Source organism: Cebidichthys violaceus, unplaced genomic scaffold (genome assembly GCF_023349555.1).
Source record: "Cebidichthys violaceus isolate CVI_PGR_0920_01 unplaced genomic scaffold, fCebVio1.0.p SCAF_16, whole genome shotgun sequence".
NCBI classification, from domain to species: domain Eukaryota; kingdom Metazoa; phylum Chordata; class Actinopteri; order Perciformes; family Stichaeidae; genus Cebidichthys; species Cebidichthys violaceus.
In genome coordinates, this window is record NW_027176329.1 from 6,232,426 (window position 1) to 6,258,560 (window position 26,135).

A 26,135-nucleotide genomic window follows, 5' to 3' on the forward strand; every position below is an offset into this window, starting at 1 on the left:
ACTGCTAATGTCAACCTTTCGTCTACATTTGCGATTGTCCCACTGTTCCCGCCTCATCTAGAGGTATCAAAACAGGAAAGAAGAGGTAAGTATTAAAGCCCGCCTCTTGCGTGATTTGATTGGCTGCCTGGGGCCAAGTGTGACATTGACAAGCGCTGAAGACTCAGTTCCTTGCGCTGAAAAGTTGAGAATACTGAAGCAGCATCGGGTTGAATTGAACTTTTTAAATTGAAAGAGGAAGAATATGTCATTTCTCTTTTTTTGACAAAGTGCATTATGATTTTTGGGGTTCATAAAAATTATATAAAAAAAGGACACCTCAGTGTCTTTGAGTCAGTTTTACCCTCCAGTTAGGCAAATGATGTATGGCTCTTGATGGCTGTTTGGACTCTTTTTGATCCACTGAATGTTCCAGGAACTTGTCCTATTTTAATCTTCTCCCTCCTGTTCTTTGACTAAAGCGCATCCTGCCAAGTGTGGGTGGTTAGTGAGGAGAAGGAACAATTGATTGCAATATTTTTTCTTAAACATCTTGTCATCAGTTTCATTTCTAATAGAAATGAGACATTCACGCCCCCAATTGTGCATTTCTAAAACAAAAGAAAAAAAAAAAATCATCTACAACAATTCCAGGAACAACTTTATTACGGAACATGAAGATAAAATGCACAAATTAGCAATTTCTAGACGACAATCAAACATACTCACAGGATTACATTATTCTACAAAAGCAAGTCCAAGGCAGCAGCTTCCAAATTGTTCTTCACAAAATCCTATTTATGATGTTTTAATGGACAATAACAAAAGCAAGAGTGGCATTAAAAATATACAGATAACTTCTCTTGGCAAACTGAGGAGTTACCACAAATAACAATCACTTTAAATACACAGGGAACACACACGAGTGCATGAATCTACTGATACTCAAGGCATTTACAGTATTGGTACAATCATTAAGCAGAAACTGTCGCATTTTCCACATACAGCGGCCCCCCGTTTCAGAGCGAGAGCTTCATCTTCCTCTGCTGCTGCCCAATTACATTCCCCCGCTCGCAGAGTCACACACAGCCGCTGATGTGGCGATGCAACTCCGGCATGTCTAAACATCACACGTCCATCCAGCCACGTTCACCGGCAAAGCTTGTTACATCCACAGTTCACACATGATACAAAACATTCACTTCACTTTGCATCAACTTGAACACTGATGCTGAGATGGAACTCCTAGTGCTGCAGCTGAAATATATCCACATGTTCTTTATGTTATACTAAGTGTCTGTAGCACTATATACAGTCTTTTACATCGTAAAGCATTGAGGTTTACAACCACCTCTGCTGCTCAAACACATTTTTTTTTTCTAGTTTATGAGAGAATCAAAGACTAATCATCAAGGGTGAAAGAGGTAAATATTGTATTAAGGAATTATAAGTTCTAACTAATTCTGTATTAAAATGTGTCACCAGTTTATAAACATTTATAACTATTAGAAAACTGAGTCATCAATAATTGGTTTTGGCTTTGTGACGTAATAAATTAAGCCCTTAACGGCAGTGAAAGTCTCGTTTTCACTTTTCTCACCCCGCTGCAGTGATGTAGAAGTGTTCTCAGGGCTGTGTCGGTACACTGTGACATCACCGGTGGGTGTGGTCACTGGGGAAGCTTTCAACCAGAGAGTGCAGTAAAAACTCTGCTTTTCAGCCTGGTGTTAAGTTTGTCTTCAGTACAATATGAATTCATATTAATAAGTTGTGAATAGAAGGATTTTATTGTATATTCTCTGCAGCCGCTTTCATGTTAGGACTTGGAGGGTCATTATCTGTTTAGAAGGATCGTTATGACCAAAGGGACACCTGGCAACCCAAAGGTTGTCCTTATTACATTACTGATCTGTAAAGCCTTTTTTTTTTTTTGTTTTGGCTAAAAGCAATTAGTGACAAATTATAAACCCATTATAAAGTATGCCTTTTTAGAAACAGGTAGATGCTGTGAGAGCTAAAACGACAATAAACGTCATTATCGCACTTTTTTAATTCATATGTACTTCCGCTTCCCCATCCCGACAAACCATCAAGAGATGTTTGTTAAGACACAAACCCACAGGCCTCCAGAACACATTCGGCACAGTCTGTCTTGGTTTTCACATTGCGTTCCGAGGACATGTCCTTTGCAATGAAAAATAGAGCCTCTTATGTCCGTGAAGGTTCAGGCATGACTCACCCTTTAATAGGCTGTCTGCCCTGAAAACATCAGGGAGGGCGGGTGGCAAACGGTTGTTAAAGCTGCTTTTTTTGTGTGAAAATAAACTTCTTTTTTTTTTCAGCCTAAAATCCCAAAAGTCTGTATAGTGCTGAGGAATACGACCCATACTGAATTCCACTCTTGGGAAACGTTAAATCAGAACATGAGGAATGAATTCCGCTCTCCCGAGCCGGACTCGTTGGCGTTATTCTTCTAGTTTCTAGTTTGATTTGTGGCAACAACACCATATATCTGAAGTGGGCATGGTGTTTCTGTTCACATTCATGTTCTTGTTGACTCACACGCGGTTTATCACGTTGGCAGGTCCGACATGAGATAACAGCTGCGAATAACAGAGAACTTATCTGTTGTCGTTTGTTGCTTTACAATGTCCGGGATCATTCTCGGCCCTTGTGGATCGGAGCCTCTCATTACGCATCAGTGGCTGTGATCTATGTTTACATGTCCATCCAAAGCAGCCCGGCTTTGAAAAGGTCAGCAGGCACTCAGGAAACATTATTCCCACTTAGCAGAATCCATTAAATGACATTTTCAAACTCCTTAATCGTCGACTGACCCTCAAAATCGTCCGTCTGGCCTCGAACTCGACTGAAATCGTCCGTCTGGCCTTGAGCCTCAAGCGTCGCTGAAATCCACCTTCCTGTACGCACAGGGGTCCGGGAACATCATCTTCTGGTCCGACAGCAGCTCGTCCGTGACGGTGATCTCCTCCAGCTCGGTGGTGAAGTGGTCGGTGCTCTCCACCATCGACGTGTCCTTGACCGCGCTGTACGTGAGGGCCACGCTGTAGGCGGCGGGCTTGTCCGAGCCTTTCCTCCCGCAGCGGCAGATCTTGCGGAAGGCGGCGCGGAACTTCTGCGACATGGCGTTGTAGATGACGGGGTTGATGGCGCTGTTGAGGTAGATGCAGACGCGGCAGAAGAGCAGGAACCAGCTGTCCAGGTAGGCACGGTCCAGGAAGGAGTTGACCACCACCAGAGTGCGGTACGGCATCCAGAGCGCGGCGAACAAGATCACCACCACGGCCAGCATCTTGGTCACCTGGAGTTAGGCAACAAGGATTAAAACACCTAGAGGAGTCTATGGCGGACGAATCAATACTGTTGAGGCCTTAACACGGAGCAAGCTTTAAAAGATTTTCCAACTTCTTTCTCTTTATGATTTTGATTTCATGATTCATAAAGAGACTATTTCTTTTTTTTTTACAATGAGGAAGTTCTGGCCATTTGTAAATGGTAAAAGGTAAATGGACTTGTACTTGTACACTACTTGTATAGCGCCTTTCTGGTCTTTCGACCACTCAAAGCGCTTTTACACTACATGTCCTTCACCCATCATTCACACCCAATCACACACCGATGGCGCAGCCTTCAGGAGCAATTTAAGGTTAAGTGTTTTGCCCGAGGAAACATCGACATGGACTGGAAGAGCCGGGGATCAAACCGGTCAGGGACGACGCTCTACCTTCTGAGCAACAGTCGCCCGTAATATCAGTTGTTAAAGGGCCAGTTCACCCAAACTAAAAGTGTTAATAAATAAATATATATATATAACAAAGACCCCCTCTTAATCGTATCAGCGATTAAGCATATGGTTATTTCTCTTTGTACTCTTTGATGCTTAAATACTTCAGACCTGTTTGATAGCGATAAACTGAAACACATTTCATTTTGATTCATGACAATATCACTTTGTTTAGTCCTGATATTCATATGTTGCTTTAGCCTGGCTGCCTTTGAGGCTACGTTTGCTAGCACCTGAAGACACATGACACATTTTGGCCCATCGCCATTCTCAATAGAACCAAACTCAAACCTTCCTTATATTTGTCTCAATTTAGCTAGTTTGGGGCTTGGCGCCACTTGGGCCATGCTAGCCAGCTAGCTAGATGGCTAATGAGCCAAGCTAAATAGCAGCAGGAACTGCCAGTGAGTGAAGTGACTGATTCATCATAGGTTGATGTGTGACAATCCGTTTTTATTTATCAGCCGCGTTTACATTTGAAAGGCATGAAGGCGCTGCAGATGTGCTCAGCTTGTCAGTTTGTCAATCTTGACAGATTTGGGTTTAATCTATACAGTAAATTGTCTCGACACGTGATCAAATTGTGACATTGGAGCATCAACATACATAATACTCAGCAATCATCATTGCATATCTGTATCAAAAACACCAAAGAAAATAAGAAATTATTCACTTAAATAAATTCCTTTGTTTACAGTTCATATAATAAGCATATGGTTTTGTTATAGATTGCTACTGGAAATTTTACCCCCAATAAAGCAAACCATGATGAAGATGGGTTTGCCTTTTTGCAAAAAGCACAATCATGTCAAAAGCCTTGTTTTGAACACATGCGTATTTCTGTGGCATTCACCTGAATCATAAATAAGGACCTTTTTACAACACTGTTGGAGGCTTGCTCTCTCCACTATTTATGTAGTTACTTACAGTGGTGCAGGAAGTACAGTATTTAGGTGGTGTACTTACATTTGAGTAGCAATATCACACTGTAAAAAAAGTACTCTATGTAGAAAAAATGCCCCTTTGAGACTTACTTGTATGCATGTGTGAGCGGCATTTATTGCACTTAAAGTACTTGGATACATTTCCAGTCGCACCATTATCAGATTTTTTATTCCCTTTTTTTAAAGACATAAGCACGCGCCACTCACCTGTCTGCGCGAGGTCGCGGTGGAGCTGGAGTGGCGCGAGTTTTTGCAGCTGGTCCTCTTGTTGTTGGCGCCGTCGTTCGGTCCGTTCTTCTTCTTCTTCTTGTCTTTGGGGTCGGAGGGCAGCGGGTTGAGGAAGAGGATCCGGGCGATGAGGCCGTACAGGACCGCGGAGAGCAGCAGCGGCAGCACGAAGAACACGCCGAAGTCGAAGAAGTAAACGGGCAGGTAGAACTTCCTGGGCACCCTGTAGCCGCACGCGATGATGGTGACGTTGTCGTACACCAGCTGCTCGATGTCCGACAGGTAGAACCACATCACGCAGTACAGAGAGGTGAACGCCCACACGAACAAGATGATCTTTTTGGCTCGGGACAGCGTGCACAGGAACTGCGCTTTAATCGGGTGGCAGATGGCGATGTACCGCTCTATGGTGAACGCGGTGATGGAGCACGAGGACGCGTTGATCCCGAGGTACTGGAAGTAGGTGATGCAGAGGCAACCGTAGTGGCCGAACACCCACGACCCGAAGATGCTGTCGGTGATAGCAGGCAAACCGGCCGCGGTCAGCACCATCAGGTCGGCCACTGCCAGACTAACCAGGTAGCAGTTGGTCGGAGTCCTCATGTGTTTGGTCGTGAGCACCACCAGCACCACCATCACGTTGCCGACGAGCCCTAACGCGCAGATAATGAGGAGCAGTACGGTGCTGATCACTTTGAACTGGAGGCTGTTGTCCGTCCACAGCCCTAAAGTTCCGTTGAGCCCCGGAGCTGCCGCTGTAAAGTTTTCCATCTCGACGCTCGAGCTCCAAAACTCCGCGGGGTTTGTTGCCTCCTGACGCGCCAGACCGGTTTTTACGCGCGGTGTAAAGCGAGAGATGAATCAACGCTGCGGGTCCGGGGAAAGTGTTTACCGGTCTGAAAAGAATGAAAAAAACAAAACAGAAATCTCAGAACTGCACCCAGTCGCGTGCTGCACGTGAAAGCATCCTAATGTGACAGAGAGCCGCTCGGACTCTGATGTATTCTCCGCGTTCGTGCTGTGCGTAAAAAAAAAAAAAAAAAAAAGAAGATCGATGCGTCGCCGAGTTCCTGTCAGAACAAACTGCGTCCGTCGCCCAGATGGCGGGCTGGTTTTGAAGCCTTGCTCTTGGCACGGGCACCCATTACGCATGCGAGGGGATTAGCCCATCATGACATTTTTGGAACCCAGACCCCCCCCTCCATCAAACAAAAGCTGCTCAAACGCCACAATGTACCAACATATGTGTGTGTGTTCTGCTGGGATTAGTTCATTACTCACAGAAGGCTGCAGACATCAGTGTGAGTGATGATTTATAAACATGATTTCAAAGTGTAATTCTGTCTCTGTTCATGGAAGTCAGTCTCTGGACCACATCGAGAGAGTTTAACTCTGAAAATCAGAACTCAGTTTGTAAGATTTGTGCAGATTCATTGCAGTCTGATGACCACCTCAGCTCAACAGTCTTCCACTTTAATAAGAAGGAAAAAAAAGGCAGCATTATGGAATGAACTGCAGTCTAAACAATGGTGCTATGATCAATATGCATCCCTTCAGGTGAAGGTACGGGCGGTTTCTCATTTTTATAGTGGGTGCTCTTATTTTGGAAGACGTTGGAGTGGCTTGTTCACACTATTTTGCAGGATTGCATTCACAGAAAGAAGTTAAGAAGTGTCATTACGTCATGAGTAATGTTGTAAAATATGAATGTCATAATTGTTCCTTGGAATATGTCCAAGTTACAGATGAAGGATGGATCCTTGGCATCGATCTACGAGGAAAATGCTGACCAGTCTTTAAGCAAAGTGTCTATACATCATCACTATAAATGTGTTTTTTCCCCTTTTCCAGTTGCAACTAAGATGGAGATTTTGAGCAGACACCCAAAACAAGTCTTTATATTAAATGATCATGTATAGTTTCTTTAAAATCAAACTCTCAATAAGAAGAATATACTATATTCTGCAGTCAATTTTTTTTAAGCATGTGGAGCCTAAACCACTAGAACCAGCTAATCAAATATTGACCATATATAAGTGTTAGAAGTACACAAATATAACAGACCTCAGTGTACAGCTCTGATTGAGATACAAAAGAGGGTTTAGATTCAAGGAAGACAGACTTGAGAACAGTGGAGATGTATGTGAGTACTTCATTTGTTTTACATTTTATTGTTTCACACTTCTAGTCCTCCATGCTGCAACACCTTCTGTCCTCGTTTTCTCCATCACATGTGACACACGTCTTTACGATACCTCACTTCGAAGCACCCTCTTGCACCGAGTAAAACACATTTAGTTACCATGACAAAAGAAAGGCCTCCTTGCCCAAAATGTGAGCCGCGTGATGCTGACATGAATTAAAGCACTAAAGGGACTTTCAGCTGATTCAGTATTAAAACATTTATTTTTTTTATCTGTGAAGTTGAAAGAAATAAACCAGTGCTCACCAGCATGAAAAGCACAAAAACAAAAGCACAGATCTGCAGTGACCTGCATTAGCAGCCGTGCTGTCCGACAGCATGGGAGTGAGCAGCGGCCTGTTCTCTCTGCACCACGGTGTGGAGGTGGAGAAGCTCTCCTCCACACCAACTGTGCACGCGCTCCCCACAGAACAGAGCTCATCACACCAACACACTCTGTTCACGGCGACCGTGCTGCGAGCACTGAAGCTGCTATAGAGCCGTCCATCCTGAGCAACAGCAGGTGGACCGGGACGACAGGGAATTACATAATGATGACGCCCCCCCTTCTTTTCTCCCATGATTCCCATTATCGCTCATCTATGAAAGAAGAGTGCGTTTTAGCTCAGTCTCTTGTATGATTCTATCTTTGTTTATCTGCTGTTTGGTTCCCTGGAGTTAGCAGATACCAATCTGCTGTGATTAATTAGACGGATTTGTTTGTTAGCAGCAGTATTTTGTGTTTGTTTTCTCTAAATTGATTCAAATTATGGTCTAAGAAGCTTGTGGACAATAAATGCCCCAAATTAAGGGTAGTAAAAAACATGTCATTAACACATGTCACCATGAAACTTCCCAGCTTAATAATTAAACTTACATTAAGACCGTTGTAGTTTTCTAAAATGTTAGGTTTAAATATGCAAATGAGGCATTCTCTTATCAAATATGTGCTAATTTGTCTTCATTTCCAGAACAGAAATCTGAACATTTGATAAAGCCGGGTTCAGATATCTCTTTTTGAAGACACAACAGGTGAATGTGGTAAAAACAAAACTAATAGATATAACCATGAAACTTCCCCGGTTGATACAATATTTTTTTGTATTCTGAAATATTATGGTTAAATATGCAAATGAGGGATTATCTAATGGTAACTTTTGGTGAATTTAGGATAAATCTACAGATGCAAACACACAAAAGTGGTACAACATGCTGAAATCAATGCCAATTTATCAGAGACTCATCATTATTGTTTTACAGTTCAATAATGCCATCATATGCAGCTCCTGTTGCTCGAGTACATAATTCAAATCATAGCAGCGGTGGCAGGAAGCAGAAAAAGCGGTGGAAAAGGAGTGAAAGAGTTTTACTGCCACCCAAAGGACACACCTGAGCAGCACCCAAACTGACACAACCCAAAGAGCAATTCTGCCTTCTTTTGAGAGCAGTATGGAGGTGAGGAGATGACGACAGACATGCGTTCCAATGATCTCGTTGAGAACGGTTGTAAATGTGACTACGTTATTCAGACAGCAGCTTCACAAACGTGACTGTAGAGATGCAGTGTTTGCTCTTAATATTGCGTTAGAAAAGACATGAAGACAGATTAAGACTGCACTGGGAACTGAGATTTGAAAAGTAATGATTCGTTGTTGATTATTGATGATTTTTGTTTGTATTAAGGGGGGATTTATTCAGATATATTTGAACATACATTTATTGAAATAAATATATGTATAACATTGGTAATTAGGACCTGTAAATACATAGATAGCACACTTTGTAAATTTATAATTTACCCCCCAAAATATTTTGGAACTGAGTACCGTTTGTCATATAGTCTTACTTTTTGACACACAATAAATACACACACACACACACACACACATATATGCATACATACATACAGTATATAGCTTCAGCCTACGCCTTTTTGTTCTATAGAAAATAGTTGGACCAAGTTTTATTGATTTGTTTAGAGACTTATCGTCCCTTTTCTTTTAGGCCAAATAATGCTGCCACCACGCTCTGACTCTGCACCCGCCTCCGTACAGCAGTAGCAGCCATCGCTCCACAAAAAACATCATTCAAAATTAGGCACTCCTCTTCCTCGTCATTATCTCCTTAGGAATTGGCTAGCTTCCACTGCACATCAGCTTATAAATGACAACGTAAGCCGACTCCAGCGCCTCCGTGTTTACTTCTGCACATGTTCTTTTGTGCATTCAGGTCCATTTACACAGGAATCTCATATTTGCCTCATTTAAAAATAAAATAATGCGAACAGCCAAACAAAACATAAAACAATAAATCAGAATTGAGCACTAAGTGAACACAGTGTTACTCTTCCATAATAGGACTGGATCTAAAAACAGGAATGCAGCATCAACCAACCTCCAAAAACTAAACCCGTGATCCGTTTGGTCTCTCAAACTGCACCCTCCGAGTCTGTAAGACAGGTTTTTTTCCCTGTGGCGTATAAATGAGATTCTGTCAGATTAACATTTAGAAAGACGGACAGAAACAGAGGAGAACAAATGTGCAGATTAAGCCATGCATGGTTTCAACCTGAAGCACAGCAGGGGCTCACGTTTCACCACAGAGGCTGGTCACGATGCCGGGGCCCACAGACCATTTACCTTGACAATAACAGAAGCAGTCAGTGTTTCTGCTGCGCTGCACGCACATTCAACACAAGCACTGCTCAGGTCTGATAGAGATTGTTAAAGCAAAAAACGCAGAGGAAAGATAATGATTTCCTCTGCAGGTACTTCATGAATATGGATAGTCGGAGCCTGATGATATTGTGCACCATTTATGCCCACAACATTGATACCAGCGCGCTTGTATTTCTTCCCCCAAACCGTAAAATGTGTCAGTCCCTTTTGAGTTATCCTGCTGTTACACACTGTGCACACAGCGACGGAACACGTGAGCTTGCTGTTCAGTAAATCAATACATAATTATTTGTTGGAGAAAAAAAAAAGATTGCTTCTTCTGTTATTCATAATAACTCACCAAGCACAGTACTTCAATACGTGAAATGACCTCTGACCGCTCTGATTCACTCATACGATGGCAGGTCATTTTAAAGACACACACACAAACACACACACACACACGCGCACTCACAGATCATGACGCAAGGTCGGTCATAAATACGCCGACCCTGACCTCCCTCTAGTGATGGTTAAGTACACTGCGGGGTCTGGTCCATAACCTACGGTGACAGAAAGCATCACTCCTGCTCATGAGACGGTTCCCTGTCTTCTTCCCCCCCGCCTGTCTCCTCACAGAGTGTCCCCCCCGCACACACCAGCGGCGGTCGCTGCACCAAACATCTGGGGGGGGCCTAACAACAACAATGTTTCGGTCTCAGTGTTTGCTGTATTACCTGATAAGAAAGTGTCTTGCAGGGATTCCTTTCAGATAGATTCAAGATTTAAATCTGCTCGCGTAGCTTTGCATTTGTGACACCATTTTTTCCCAGGAGGAAAAAAAACAACATTACAAAACAAACAGACTACAGAATACAATTATGTGTGCTCAATGAAAACACAACCAATATGTGTTTTACTCGTGGGACAGCAGGAGAAGTAAGATTTTATTTACATTTAAATTAAAAAAGGAAAGAGAAAGAAAAAAAAAAGATGGGGCAGAGAGAATAGTTTTCTGCAGCATTCAGTCACGGCCAGGCTGAGGCGCCATAGTGCAGAAATGTGATGCTTTGACTTGTGAGACCGACGGCAACATGTTGCTATTGTCACTGGATTAAAATGTCTGTGGCGGATCGTAAGTGACTGTAAATATCGTATTCTTTCTAACACTTACAGGGCAATTATTGTACTGAATTCAAAGGTTGTGATTTACAAGTTTACACATTCTGACGTTTGGGATTGAACAATTCAATCAATATCTTCATGTGAGATGAAACGGCTACTAAATGGACCTTGTAGTGAGATAGTCCCTTGACTTTGGAGTTTTCCACTCCATATCTACACTTGTACTAGTATGATAAATGTGAGTAAGTCTCAGTATTTAAAAACCTGGATGTTCTCCAGCTTTCTCCCTGAAATGCTCAAGTGGTCCATAAAGTAAAGTTTGAAGAGCTGCCAAAAGACCAATCAGCTGACATATTTTTTCCTGTGGTTGCTGTGTTGTTTTGGGAAGGTGAAGCCCAGTGAAGGTGTTGTGTTGTGTGGGGCGCTCTTCACACTTTCCAAAAGAGAAAAAAGAGGTTACATGAATATGTTTACATTTTTTTCAGAAGATGACAATGTAAATACAAGGCTAATGTGAATGTCAATACAAAATGACTACAGAGCGACACAAAAAACTACAAAACGACTGCAAAGAGACACACAATGACCACAGAGACACATAATAACCACAAAGAGACACATAACGACCACAGAGACACATAATAACCACAAAGAGACACACAATGACCATAGAGACACATAATGACCACATAGAGACACAAAAAGAAAACAAAGAGACGCACAAAGACTACAAAGAGTCACATAACAACCACATAAAGACACAAAAACACTACAAAGAGACAAATAACGACCACACAGAGACACAAAAAGACTACAAAGAGACACAAAAAGACTACAAAGAGACACATAACGACCACATAGAGACACAAAAAGACTACAAAGAGACACATAACGACCACATAGAGACACAAAAAGACTACATAGAGACACAAAAAGACTACATAGAGACACAAAAAGTCTACATAGAGACACATAGTGACCACAGAGAAACATAATGACCACATAGAGACACAAAAAGACTACATAGAGACACATAATGACCACAAAGGCACAACACGCCAATACAAAAAGGCTAAAACATCTCATATGTAGATGTGGTGGGGCCTTTGTCATTGCCCAGGGGCCCATTGCCTCACAACCTACCCATGAGCTCAATACATGCAATGACACTTACAAGATTAGTAACACAAAGTAATAATATAATCTACTCATTGTAAATTAAATTCAACAAGTACGTGGAATTCAAATGCAGTCTGGCCCAGCTAAAGCTAGTATAACCAAAACCTATTTGTGTCTCACACACAGATGGGTGTCAGTCACCAATGCAACAACATACATGGACTTCATCATTTGGCTGAGAGCTTGTATTACTATTACAATAGATCCTACACCTTCTGTATGTGGAAAGTTGCCCATTTCGTCCTTAGATCTGGTCTCATAACCTGACTACTTAAAGTTCTTCTCATTTACATAACAGCTTATTCACAAGTCACAGCTGACGTTAAAGTTAAAAAATTAAGTGATGTTTTAACCATTCCTGAAACAACTCGTTGTGTTTTCATCATCTGACGTGTTAAACACTCATCATCACTCATCGTGAACTGTCACCAATACTCTCATTTCACATCGTCCCGCTTCTGAAATGGGATTATTTGTCCAATTTCTACAAAACTGCGAGCAAATGAAAAACTTCTCCGAAATATGATGCAGCAACTGTTAAGACAATCTGGTTTAAAACACACACACACACACACACACACACACACACACACACACACACACACACACACAGTTGGCCCGGTTTCTCCTGTGCAAGCTGAAATAAAAACTTTCCTCTCTCGACAGATTTTGAACAAACAACTGCAGCAGAAAGTTTGGTTATGAACCCAGAATTTAAATCGGGAACGTGTCCAATAATTGATGGGTGGGCTCATTTGTGTTTGAGCATGTATGGAGACATTTAAACTCGATGGATTACCAGTGGCGGGGGAGGGGGGTGGGTGACCGAACAGGGGCCTTCAGCCTCCTCTTGTGCCTTTATAGTTTATCTGTCGGGGCAAATGTTTGCTCCATGTTGCATGATTTACCTGTTTGAATCTCGTCCAAAATATCCTTTAGGTTGCTCTGAGTGATGCCACAGAGAGAAACACGAGTCAGCTTTGCTTTGCAGTTTGACTCAGCTCTTAATGTTAGTGACCACACGACACGTTTTTGTGTGTGTGTGTGTGTGTGTGTGTGTGTGTTTATGACCGCTCCGTCCACTCAAAGACGTCCTCCCTCCCCTGCTGAAAGGCCGTCTGACTCAGTCTTGTCTCCCCTGTTCTCCTGCTTGGCGGCGGTGTCCTAGTCTAACCTTGGACCTGCGTCTTTCGCCTCCTCCGCCGCTGCTGATGCTGCTGGCTTCCCATCAGCTATTCTTAGCTTCACTTGTACTTGGGCTTCGCAGCGGATCCGTCAGTGTAAAATGCCACACTTCGCCTCGACGGGGTAAATAAAACGGGCCCTGCTGGTCGGGAGCATATCTGGAGGAAATGACAAATCAGTTTAGATCATAAACAATGGAGCGGCGGCGTCTCACGAGAACAGTCTGGTGGTTTTCCTTCAGACCGGAGACGGGGCTGGAGTATTTGCACGCGCTCATCTCAATCCCTGTCCCAGGGGTAATAGCTTTTATTTCCCCGCAACGCTGCACTTCAGGTCATAGTTAGACAGATGAATCCCCCCCCCCCCCCTCTTTTCTGTTTAGTGCCTGGCGGGTGCGGTTGCAGGGGGAGATTAGGTTACCAAAACACTGAACTGTCAGCCTTCAGAGAGGCTACAGTTTAGTGACCCTTTGCTGCCTTGCTCAAAGGCACTGATGGCAGTTTCTGCAGGTGCAGAGGGGGATTTATTCCCACTCTGTTTCACACACAGCCGCAGCATATAAATATGTATATACCTATGTTCTTCTTCACAATTCTGGTCAGACATTGGACTAATGGAGCAACATTCCGTCCTCAACCTCCAGCTGCAGTTTGGCATGTGGACCATGTTATGTGCCGTGTTAAGCATTGGACTGATGACAGCAGCCCCCCCCCCCCCCCCCCAGGCTCCCCTCTGTGTGTGTTTGTGTGTGTGTGTGTGTAGAGATCATGGAAGTATGTGTGAGTCTTTCTGACACGGCACAGTCATGGTTATGTATTACAGGCCGCTATAGGCAGGACAGCAGAGACTGTAGTGGCACTAATGTTGCAGAGTCGTGTTCATACTGTGAGTCAGCATTTCAAGAATTCAGCTTTAACAAAGAATCTTAGTTAACGCTTTTTGTTTAGTGTTTATAAGGAGCATGCACGTGTTTAAAACATTATTTTTAACACTATAACATAATGTGGTTGGAAGCAGAACATTTGTGTTTGGTAATGTACGATTGAAGTGAAGACTTTTTTATTTTACTACAACTTTATTTTGACCTTTTGAGTCTGTGTGTGTGTTGTCATGGCAAGATGTGGATGTGGAGACACCTGCTGTACCAGAACCAGAAGAGCTTTTTACTACCTTGCTATGTTTATATTTCTGTCTGTCACCATGATGCAGTCATGAAACTTTACAGGTGTGTCTCACACACACACACACACACACACACACACACACACACACACACACACACACACACACACACACACACACACACACACACACATACACACACACATTACGCCCCTGGCACCATTAGGCTTTGCAGCTGGTGGGATCCCATCACAGATGGTCTGTAGTTTCATTTATTATTGGTTTATAAACCAACCTCCACAGAGGAGAAGTTTAACGTTGACAAATATATTAATAAAGGCTTATATTTGCTAATATAGTTAGTTATAAAGCTAGTTATAAATATTTATATACCACTTATAAATGCTAAAGACTGGGACAAAAAGTGAATGTTTATCCATGTTATTTGAAAGCGTGGAAAATGTTCTTAAAACCCAAAATGCAAACATAATTTCCTGCAAAATGAATGCATCACATTGAAAACGATATCGCAAAATCTCAACATTGAATTTCTGCAACAAAAACCCACCGACATGAGCCATATGATATGAAACACTTCCAGTGTACTATCATCAGCAGGATCACTATCAGTGTTGCACCACATGTATCCGCCAGGCGTAAGCCTGTGGTGGAGATCATGTGATCGGTCGTGTGAGCATACATGTATCTATCTGTCTGTCCACAGCTAATCTCGCATCCTGCCCGACCCATCAGCTGCTATTCCTTTACTCGTTTGTGACCATATGCTCGAGGATCTGTTGTGGTTGTGGGGATTCACAATTTTAAAATAAAAAATCTTTTATTGACTGTTGTATACGGGCACTGACTGCTGATTCCTCCATACTTTGAACTGTTCAACACTTCAAGTGATCAACAACTGATCCGGTAGCAAAAGTCATTTCCGATCATCACCTCTGCTTAAAAGAAGTCTTACCTCGTCTGTTGCAGGCCACTTTTTGGTTTTTGTCGTGTCTCCAAAACTGACATCTATCTATATGTTCATCTATATGAACATCTGCAGATTAATTCCATACCTGATATCTTATGATCCACTAAAGTAGGCACAATATGAAAATAATAAATTCAACTCTTCTTTGTTTGGGAGGAGAGAGGTAGACGCACCTGGCGGATATCTGCACTTTTCTTGTTCTGTTTGCGAAATATAAATATAATACTTGCTGGAGGCTTGCCTCGTTGTTTTGTTTTTTTCAAACACCGTATCTTAAAGTGCTGCACCTACTGTACCAACCACAGCGCCCTAGGACAGATGTGCCGTGAACATGGAGTACTGTAGACTGTGGGGCTGCGTGCACAGTACAGAAAGAGAGCCACTTTAACTGCATCAGTCAGATAATGCCTGGAGTGGCGTAACAAACCTTGGCTATCGCCCCCACATCAGCACGGCCGCGTCCGATTCTGAAGTGAAGAATGTGGAAAAATATGTCAGGAGATGAGGAACTCTGGACGCTCTATGAAACAGCTGAAGAAAAGTCATATACGCCAACAGCTTTGTGCAGTTTTCTTTTCTCACCTGGTGCTTCGGTGTTGTCGGTGTGTTTGAATGTGATACACCACTGGCACCACAACTGCATTAACATTCCCTTCTATACTGGATTGAAGTGGCCTGGACCAATATCATGAAAAACAGGCCACGACCATAAGTACACAAAAGGATATAGACTGGGACATCCTCATATTTTGAACATATACTGTAGTGTATTTTCCCTACAAGAGATGCCTTTTTTCCAATTATTATTATTTATTTTTTATTTGCTTACTCGAGCTGTACTCATGGGGCTCGAGCTTTGATCTGAAAATAAAAAAAGCTATTCAAATTGTAGTGCTTGCGAATGAGCACGAGACCCATTGCTGATGCGGCATGTTGATTCACGGGCCTTCAACAATGACCAAAAGAGATTTCACTTTTGAATGTTTAATAATTTAACGTAGAGAACTGTGTGGTCTGTTGGTGCTTTGCAAACTAACGGTTTCAGATTTCCGTAATTTTGTTTTCCAAACACCCTTTAAAAAAATGGTTCTAGATGAATCAACTATGTAGTCGGTCACCAATAGAAGGATGCCACATTCTACATAAGATAGTTTTGTTTAGAAGTGCCCACAGGTTTGTGAATGCTCCCAGCTTGCTCGTCTCTGCAGACTGAACGTCCACGTGCTGTTGCACAGCTGTGAAATCTGTTGCTTTAAACTTGTCTCCCTTCCTCTCGCTCTGTCGGAAATGTTAAAGCCACCCTGAAGCGTATCGCCCTTCACACTCCTCTCCCTCAGAAAGCAAAAGGTCCTGACCGCGAAACGTACGGCGAGCAGAGCGCTGGGCTGTGTGTCGGTGTACCCACGAGCAGCGGGGGCGGTTGATCTTAGTAAACAGAGGAAACGACCTTGAACGGTGGAGCATTGAAGCGCTCTGTAATCATAACCTTTGGCTGCCTATAGCCTACATATGCTCCAGTGCTCTGCAGAGACGGTAAAAGCTGGAGGATTTCCATGAGGGGCTCAGGAAGTGGAATCTGCCCATTCCTGCAGATTGTGGCTGTCATTCAAAAACCTTGTGACGCCAATTTTTCTCTCATTTAAATCTTTCAAATTCAGTTGAGAGGATGAAATTCTCCTCTTGTGGGTCAGAAAAATGACAGTCTTTGATGTTTATACCCATCTGTTAAACTTTTAAATACACGATGACGTTGTCGGGGAAGCTGATGTGTTTGTTAGTTCCTGAAAAGCTGCCAGTTTGGATTTATGAGCTTTTCACTCAGCGCTGACTCTGTGGGATTTGACATGGTTTTGATTGAATATCAAAGTAGAGTTTTCTTCCGGCTGCATGGCGCTCTTCGGAAAATGGGCCAGTCTGGAAAGCAAACGCTCGTTTTCAAAGGAGGAGAATCCCTTTTTCTGGACTCAATATTGTCAATTATTGTATTGTTTGAATGCGTATGATACCGAGTTTAATGTGTTCCCGTGAAGGAGGGCGGCTCCAGTGATTAATGAGACTGTTCTTCGACGACAGGATACCGTCCTGCTGAAGAGCTGTTGAGAGCATGAAGCTACCAATCAGGACACTGAGATTATGTCATCTGTAGTTTCTTTTTCTGGGAAATTGGGTGGGGGGGGGTTTGCAAACTGGTAGCGGAGTGACTCTTGTATTTCACACCCACTATATTTAAAGGAATAGCTCAACATTTTGGTAATTACTTTTATTCGCTGGAGCCAGCAGTCGGTTAGCATAGTTTAGCATAAATCTGGAGTTTGCAGTGTTTGTTACGCTAAGCTAACAAGCTGCTGGCTGTTAGTATTTCTCACCCAGGCGACAACCTCAAGGTTTAAAAGTGAGGCCAATGCGAAAGTGTCTTTAACTTGCTTTTGCTCTACAGCCAGTAGGGGGCGACTCCTCTGGTTGCAAAAAGAAGTCGGATTGTATAGAAGTCACTTGATATAACATTGTAAACATGAGTTTATGGTCTCAATCTCTAGTTTAAGTCTTCTTCAATACAGCATGATGATCATTTAGTAGATTATGGTCCATTTAGACTCAAATAGACCATAAAGCAGGGAATGCTTTAGGGCGGGGCTACCTTGTGATTGACAGGTCACTACGACGGCGTTGTCTGGTCTGGGAGTTGTCTGTGTTTGAGTTGTCTGGGTGACGTCACGGTGAGTATACGTTCACTTCTTATATACAGCCTATGTTCTCACTAGAATTTTAGACTGCATTTACACCTTATATCACCTTTGACCTTGCTAAAAACAGGGCATACCTCAAAAGACACTTTCTCTTTAGCAATCAATAACACTTAAATCCTATCACTGCTATCTCTGAAAAATAAGTAGCTACTCAGACAAACATTTTGGTATCACTTTTCAAACCCCTGAAGGGTTAGTAAGAAATTACTGGACTAGTGGTGAATGCATTATTGACCGACACTTCATAAATCAGATATCTGCCATTATTAGGAACAACTTTTGGTTGTCAGATTGTGAAAAATCTTTCCGATTAGAGTTTTTCGTCCTTCGACAGATCAATTGATTTATCTCATCATTCATCAGGTAGTCCCCTCCTCTGGACCTTTGACCTCTGACCTTCTGGAGAAGAGCTGCAGGGCATTTGGACCTACATTTATTTATTAACTATTTATTGACATTTCCAACTGCACTGTTGTATTATATTAGACTCATTAGCTGCATGGCTATATGGATGCCAGCCAATCAGCCCACCACTTTGGTCCTACCATTAAACAGTCAACAATTATTGGATGGATTTTCATGATGCTTAGAACAGACCTTCATGGTCCCCAGAGGATGAATCATAATAGCTTTGCTGATCCTCTGACTTTTCCTCAGCTACACCATATGGTTGACCTTTGTTGTTTTGTGTGAAATGTCTCGACAGCTGTAGGATGGATTGTCATGGATTGTGGTACAGACAACCATGTCCCTCTCAGGATGAACTGGAACAACTTTGCAGATCCCTTTCTTTTTCATCTAGCGCCATCATCGGGTAAAAATTTTAATTTCTCTAACGCTTTGGTTTATGACCATCTGCAAAAACTAAAGACATTCCCATCAGCCTCAGCTGTCCTCTGCATTTCGCGCCAATTAGCAAATGTTGGCATGCTAGCACGTTAAATTAAGATGGTGATTAAGGTAAACATTGCACTTGTTAGCATTGTCACTGTCAGCATGTTAGCATGTTTACTTTAGCATTTAACTCAAAGCACTGGGGTGCCTCTACAGCCCCACAGAGCTAATAGCATGGCTGTACATAGTCTCAGAGGCTAATTGCATATTAGATAAAGTGACAAACTGTTGATCCGTAGCTGCAGAATTTATGGTTTATTTCCCTTAATTTGCATTTAACTGCAGTCTTGCTGTTTATTAGAAAGTGAGAAAAGCATGAAATGACTCCCCAGCAAGGATTTCGCACAACCTGGCAACCCAAAAGTTGCTTGTAGCAGCTGATTTATGAAGCATTTATTTTCTATTAATTAAGCCATCCGTTACTGCTCATAATCCATTTGTAGTGCCTTGCGAGGAGGTGGTAGAGTACAGTAATGCCCACATGTGAGAGGCAGACTGTCGTCTGGTTGGTGTGCATGTGCTGGAGAAGTTGGCTCGGTAATAGGCATTATAAGGCGGTCTGCCGGAGCCCAGTCCGTGGGAGGGGTCTGCCAAACCTTTCCCTCTAATTGACCAGGGAGCAGAAGCAGCCGGGGATGCGAGCGGCCACAGACCGGGAGAGAGGTACTCGGCAAACCGCATTTTTGTTTGTTTGTTGCTGCTTAATAACCGCTTATTGACACACATTAGGTGGGATTAGATTCATTAGCGCGTCGCTAAGTGTTCTGGAGCAGCGATTCGAGAGCTCGCAGGAAAGGCAAAGTGTTAGATGGCTTCATATATTGTCATGGGAATTAATTTAAGACTTGCTTAGCTGTACTTTGAAACGTTTGAATCCAGAAGAAAGATGAGTGCAGGTTTCGCTTGCGCAAATACTTAAAGCGCAGATTTAAAGTGGCTTGCAGCGACAAGGCATGCGAAAAAAAATAAAGACATTTCAGGTAGTTTAAACATCTTTTTTTACTCTCTTTTTTGCGTGTTTTAGCGACAGAGGCGGACGCATGGGCTTGGCAAAACGGGAAACCCAGCCCCATGCTCAAATGGCTGATCTCGAGCTGTTTTACTTTGATCAACCCGATCCGACGGACACCTCCCTGGTTGTAAATCAGCAAAGTGTCAGCCGGAGCGGCGGCGGGAAGTCGCTTCATCCCGGCGGAGGAGAGGGTACAGTACCATGGACAGAGACCCGGAGAGTCGCGCGGCCGGAGGAGGAAACGGAAACATCTTTCACCTTCAAACACCAAGGTGGTGATGAAGATGATGATGATGTCCAGCTGATAGGGACAAGTCCACTAACATGCAGACTGAGTCAGAGCTCTTCAAGTGAACTGTGCGAGGGGGAGGAGGAGGAGGAGGAGGAAGAGGAGGAGGAGGACGTCCCGGAACTTTACTTGCTGTCCGACGACGACCTCTCCTCCGACGCCTCGGGGAAGTCCGTGGATTACGGCTTCATCATCGCCGTGACGTGCTTGGTGACCGGCATCTCTTTGGTCGCCATATCTTACGCGGTCCCCAGGGACGTCCGGGTGGACCCGGACAGCGTGTCCGCCCGGGAGATGGAGCGGCTGGAGCGGGAGAAAGCCGCGGTCGGGGCCCATCTGGACCGGTGCGTCATCGCGGGACTGTGCCTGCTCACCCTCGGGGGCGTGCTGCTCTCCACCCTGCTCATGATCTCCATGTGGAAAGGGGAGATGATGAGGAGGAAGGCTTTCGCTTATTCCAAACACGCAGCGAAGTTGTACGGGTCGATCAATTTGAGAGCAGGCTCCAGCCCGACTCGGGGATCCTGCTCACATTTGTCAGCGGCTGATGAGGATTTAGAAGTGCTCAGCTGAATTTATGGACAAGCGGAAAAGACTCCGAGAAGTGTCTAGGAAATCCTGCTAATGCTGTCCTATAATCTGGGATGTTGTGGTGGTTTAATGCCTATTTTTTATTTCTAACAGCTGAGACTGTTTTTAGATGATGTATGGACTTTTTTATTTTTAAGATATGTTCACATTTTGTTCAAGTCTGCCTTAATGCAATACTCACATGCCCATATGTACACTGACAGACTTCGTGAGAGTCCTCTTTTTGAATCCAAATGCATCTTTAAAGCTCAGCTGAAGCTAATGTGAGGGTTGACTTTGATTTACAGTAGGTTCAGACCAGAAACATGCCTGTAGTAAAACAACACAAGGGGTCTCGTTGGTGGGGGCGTGTTGCCTCAGGTACCGGTGAGACAGAGAAATACAATCCAGGTAGTCCAGGAAACAATCATTTGAAGATGCCAAAACACCAGACGGGCTTATACAACTCTAGAAAGTAACCAAGGCGGTATCTATCGGTGTGCAGATTGTGAGGTAACTGTAGAAATACAGAGTTTACGTGTTGTTGTTGTTTTTTTTCAAGCGGGTTTAACATGTGGCCTTAGTCGTAACAAGTGAGTACCTTCCTTAGTACAAACTCTGTCTGGGAGAACACAAGGAGGGGGTTTTGTGTAATGACTATAGATGTGGAAGATATCGGCTTAATTTGAACTACCAAAGCCTCATATTATCATAATTACAGAAAGAGGACTGTGGATTTTTTTCTCCATCACTAACATTGGAATAACCTCCTTCACAGCCAGCATGGACAGGAGGAGCAATTACAGCCACCAACTATTTTAGTGCACATCAGTATTGTATTAAGACTTGCACACAGCTGTACAATTTATTGATTTATTTTGAAAGGTACATCATGAAATGTGCTCCCCTGAGATGTATATTTTCTTTACATTGCTGGATGGTGGTTTGCCTTTACGATGATCTTTGACCCGCCGTTTGGTCTCCAGCTGCGTCGATGCTTCTGATGACGCTGCATTTTTCTGCGGGTCCACATCCACACGCTGACTCGTGTGACGGAAGGCCTGTGTGCAGCTGCAAGAGGAACACAAACCTGAAACAGGAGCGGTGTCGTTTCCCACCCTGTCAGAAACAGTGCAGATGTGGTGGATGGTTTACAGAAAAAAACAAAAAAACAATAGCATGAATCCTCCGCGTCAAGCTCCAAAGGAATTCTGTGTAATGTGATTGTGACGTGCTGAAGAGCGATGCTCGTGTTTGCTCGTTGAAACGCAAATAGTGATACCACGGGAGGTGTAATTAGATTTTGTGGTTGAGCACCGATGTCGGGGAAGCTCAGCTCACGCTGGATACACTCGGAGGGGGTGCTCTGATTGCAGATGTTCAAAAGCATACGCAGAGAGAGACGGAGAGAGAATCAACAAACCCCTGGGGGGAAAGCTCTCCTGGTAATTGGTGTTGTACTTAATTGCTTGTGGGAGGCCTGTGAATCAGGGGGAAAAATAATCCCAGAGCATTTTAAACAACTGCCTCAATCAAGCTCGCTTAGCTGCAGTACTGGAGCGAACATTGCGTCAAAAGGAAGGAAGTAGGAAGTCAGAGGTAGGAAGTACTGGATTGCCGGCTCTGACAGAAGATGCTGTGAACGAACAACCCCCCCCCCCATTACTTACGGTGTGCAGAGATCTCTGCCGTGCACCCTGTCTAATTGGAAGTGCTCATAGCCGGCAGGATCACATTATCCTCCACGCGACCTTCGCTCACTCCTGCCTCATTATTAAATAGGCGGAAATCAGCTGACCTCCCGATGAAATATTCAGTTGATTGCGATTACTAACCGGTCCTCGTTCAGATGTCATGGAATAACAGTTTACATCGCGGGTGTCCGGTCTGCTCATGGTGTTATTTCGTGCCGAAGTGTCGATAATATCCCACCTCTCCTCAACCTGACTCATCCGCTTCAGTTGGCGATGTCTCACATCTACCAGACTAGCTTTTTTCCGACAGTCATCGGAGAGATCGGCTTGCGAGCCTGTTGCATTAAGCGTGTGGGATTGGAGAGCGTGATTTAGCTTTGTAAGAGCGAGAGGAGCGACCAACATGACAGTCAGCCCTCTAACTCAAAACACAACCTGCAAGGCACTCTGGCCTATTGAGGCTACAGTCTGTGGGGATCCCAGTCCTCCCAACTCTTATTAAATCAACTCTTGACCTGTACTGCTGAGGAGTTAGATAATTGGAGATTTGTCTGTAACCATGCTGGAAATGTCTACTTTTGACATCATATTGTCTGTTTATGGGAATTAGAGCCAACACACCGGCCCTGGAAATAAAATAATGACTTTTTAACAACATGAGCAGCTTTAATGTCTATTTTCTCCATTAAAGCAACTGAAAATCAAAATGTTAGGAAATCAATCTCAACACCATTTAGTAGTTGCAGTAAAGTTCATTTAATCTTACTTTATTGTGCTGGGATTTTTTTGTCAACTACTATTTCAAAGTTCAATAAGAACTTTTAGTCTTAAACTAAAAAAACTTGTGTTTTCAAATCGAAATGATTTCATATGTGTGATCAATAAGCAACAAAAAAAGTTCAAATGTAAAAAAACCCCCCAAAACAACAACAACTTCAAAGTTATAAAATATGAATAGTTTACAACTTAAAGGTGTAGAAATGTGTGGGATTTGGCGACATCTAGCGGTGAGGTTACCAACTAAGTGTTTGGTTTGTCCGTTCTGGGCTACTGTAGAAACATGGCTGCCTGCTGCTTGACAAGGACCCGCCCCATATGTAGATATAAACGGCTCATTATATGGTAAGGTAACAAAAACACAAAAAAACGACTCTTGTTTTCAGATGATTTTACACAACAGAAAACATACTTAGGAATATTTTATTCCATTTCTGCCAATAGATCATCCTAAATGCTACACACTGTTCCTTCAAAAAAAAAAAACTTGGCTAACCTGCTTTGTTGCACCACCTATTCATAAATCCATCAACAATTATGTGTGTGTTAACTCCCTTCTAAGTTCTCAGCATTCCCACTATTTCAAACTAGTGATTTATGAAATCGGTTGCACCATTAAAAGTAAAAAAAAAAAAAAAAGTCTAATTATGTATATTCTGTTGCATGGAAACAGTGTGAGCAAGAAGTCACTGAGCTATGGCTGACATAACTTCAAAGAAGAACAGTTTGAAGAGTAGAAGAAAAAGACGTTATTTATACCATTTGTTAAACCGTGTTCCCTTTCACCCCAGGTTATATATTAACAAACTTTATTTTTACTGATTCATTGTCTAACAGAGCCAACGGAACTTGTAGTTGAGCTGCACAGAGCCGGTGGAGACAACCACACAGATTCAAATGACGTGTTGATCTGTTACGTGAGATGCTGCGCAGTGTGGTTGGTATTCAATCAATCAAACATTACAGAAGTGGTCGTTGCAGACACACCTGGCGGAGATCTGCACTCTACTGAGTGCACTGTTCTAGTCTTGGGTATGCATCAGTCACACCTGGCAGTTAGCAGGGCGTAAATATTTATTCACAATTAGGAAATTAAGAAATAGCTTGTGTGGTGAAACTTGCTTCGATTAAATGCTTTGTAAATCTCCAAACACACGTTGCGGAAGCGGTAGGATTGTGTGTTGTGCGGTCTGCTCAGTGGTGTTCCCATGGCTACGCAATCAAACAATCCGACAGCTATTATCAGATTCAGATTCTTTCTTGTTTCGTTAAGTTCAAAGCGCAAATACAGACCTCTGGACACAGCGTGTGTCTGACTTGGGCAGATAGCGGCGTGTTCATGTGAGGCCTTGCTGTTTGAAGCTGATTGAGGAACTAAAGAAAAAAGCTGAGGTGTGGAGGAGAAGGGTGAGAGCGGCTCGTTTCTTCCACAGACACATTATTAGTGATGTAAAGGGGCTGGGACACTGCAGCAGCTTTAATTGGTGTCTGTGTTTGTTTTGCCAGGGGACACTTGTAATGAAAAACGACACACACACACACACACACACACACACACACACACACACACACACACACACACACACACACACACACACACACACACACACACACAAACTGCCAAAGCACCGAACAGAATCCCACGCACACGAACATACCATGAATCGCTTGGGCTTGTGTCTCTTGCAAAAAAAACACTTCATACACTCAAACACCCTCTGCTGACTGACACACACACACACACACACACACACACACACACACACACACACACACACACACACACACATATACTCATAGCCGTCGGCTCCTGCCCCCCCCTTTCCATGAATGGAGTTAGTCAGAGTAATCATTCAGGGCAGCTGGCAGCAGGAAATGGAATTGGATTGCTGAAGGGGTCACTCGGGGTCAGGAGCTTGTTGGGTGTGGTTGTGGACACCGGGGACCAGGAAGCAGAAAAGACTTTTTTTTTCATCAGCGTCTGGCAGCCACTTATTATCAGCTGTCATAACCGCTCATCACGCTGAGTGACAGAGAACTTGCACCACACAGGAAAGCTCCATCGCACGATCTCCCATCCTCCATTCTGTTGGCTCGATATATTAGGAGTAGGATCGTGCCTATTGCCTTAAGTTAATGACTTATTCAATGATGATTCTCGTTACTCCCGATTGTTGCATAGCAACGGCGGGCAGTCACAGCTCCCGAGAAGGAAGGGACTGAGCGGAGCTCGGGCTAAGGCGGCGGAGGAACGAGTTGGAAATCAAATCATCAGTCCATATCATTTATCAGCTTTATTCATTCAGCTCAGAGGTTTTAAAACCCCACAAAAAAATCCAGCACCAACTGACATCTCCCCACCTTTCAAGCTGTCTTTCAGGAGGTTTTCAGAGCTGAAAGCCGTTGAGGCGGATACACCTGCAGGCTGCATCTTAACTTGACACTCTTTTGGTGGTGGTGGGGGGTGGGGGGAGTCATCCACCTGGAGGTGTTCCCTGATCGGTTCCAGCTTAAAAGCTGAATCGTCTTTGTTGAGCATCACCTAAACTCAGCGTATCACAGAGAGGAGACATGAAGTGTGCTGTAGGTGCAGGAATGCTACTCACATCCATTCACTCCTAGTATCTTCCTTTTCTTTTGTTCGTGGTGATGAAGTGAACCACCTGCTGAAGGTTGAGCTGCACCCACGTACTTGTGTGCCTTTTTTTTTTTTTTTTTTGCCTCCTTTTTCCTGGAAGAAATGCAGAAGGGCCACCAT

The 26,135-nt window shown here is 43.4% G+C and overlaps 2 protein-coding genes across 2 annotated transcripts; one reads left to right on the forward strand and one right to left on the reverse strand.

Moving 5' to 3' along the window:
- Positions 1 to 627: 627 nt before the first annotated feature.
- trhrb (thyrotropin-releasing hormone receptor b) lies at positions 628 to 6,066 on the reverse strand. The gene is made up of 2 exons (XM_068710928.1): positions 4,936 to 6,066; positions 628 to 3,301 (listed from the first exon to the last, which is right to left on the reverse strand). Exons 1-2 carry the CDS (start codon positions 5,725 to 5,727, stop codon positions 2,876 to 2,878), a joined length of 1,218 nt encoding a protein of 405 aa, XP_068567029.1. The 5' UTR covers positions 5,728 to 6,066; the 3' UTR covers positions 628 to 2,875.
- Positions 6,067 to 19,641: 13,575 nt separating this feature from the next.
- LOC137872362 (transmembrane protein 74-like) lies at positions 19,642 to 23,257 on the forward strand. The gene is made up of 2 exons (XM_068710563.1): positions 19,642 to 19,698; positions 20,060 to 23,257. The coding sequence occupies exon 2, from the start codon at positions 20,076 to 20,078 to the stop codon at positions 20,907 to 20,909; it is 834 nt and encodes a 277-aa protein (XP_068566664.1). The 5' UTR covers positions 19,642 to 19,698; positions 20,060 to 20,075; the 3' UTR covers positions 20,910 to 23,257.
- Positions 23,258 to 26,135: the final 2,878 nt, after the last annotated feature.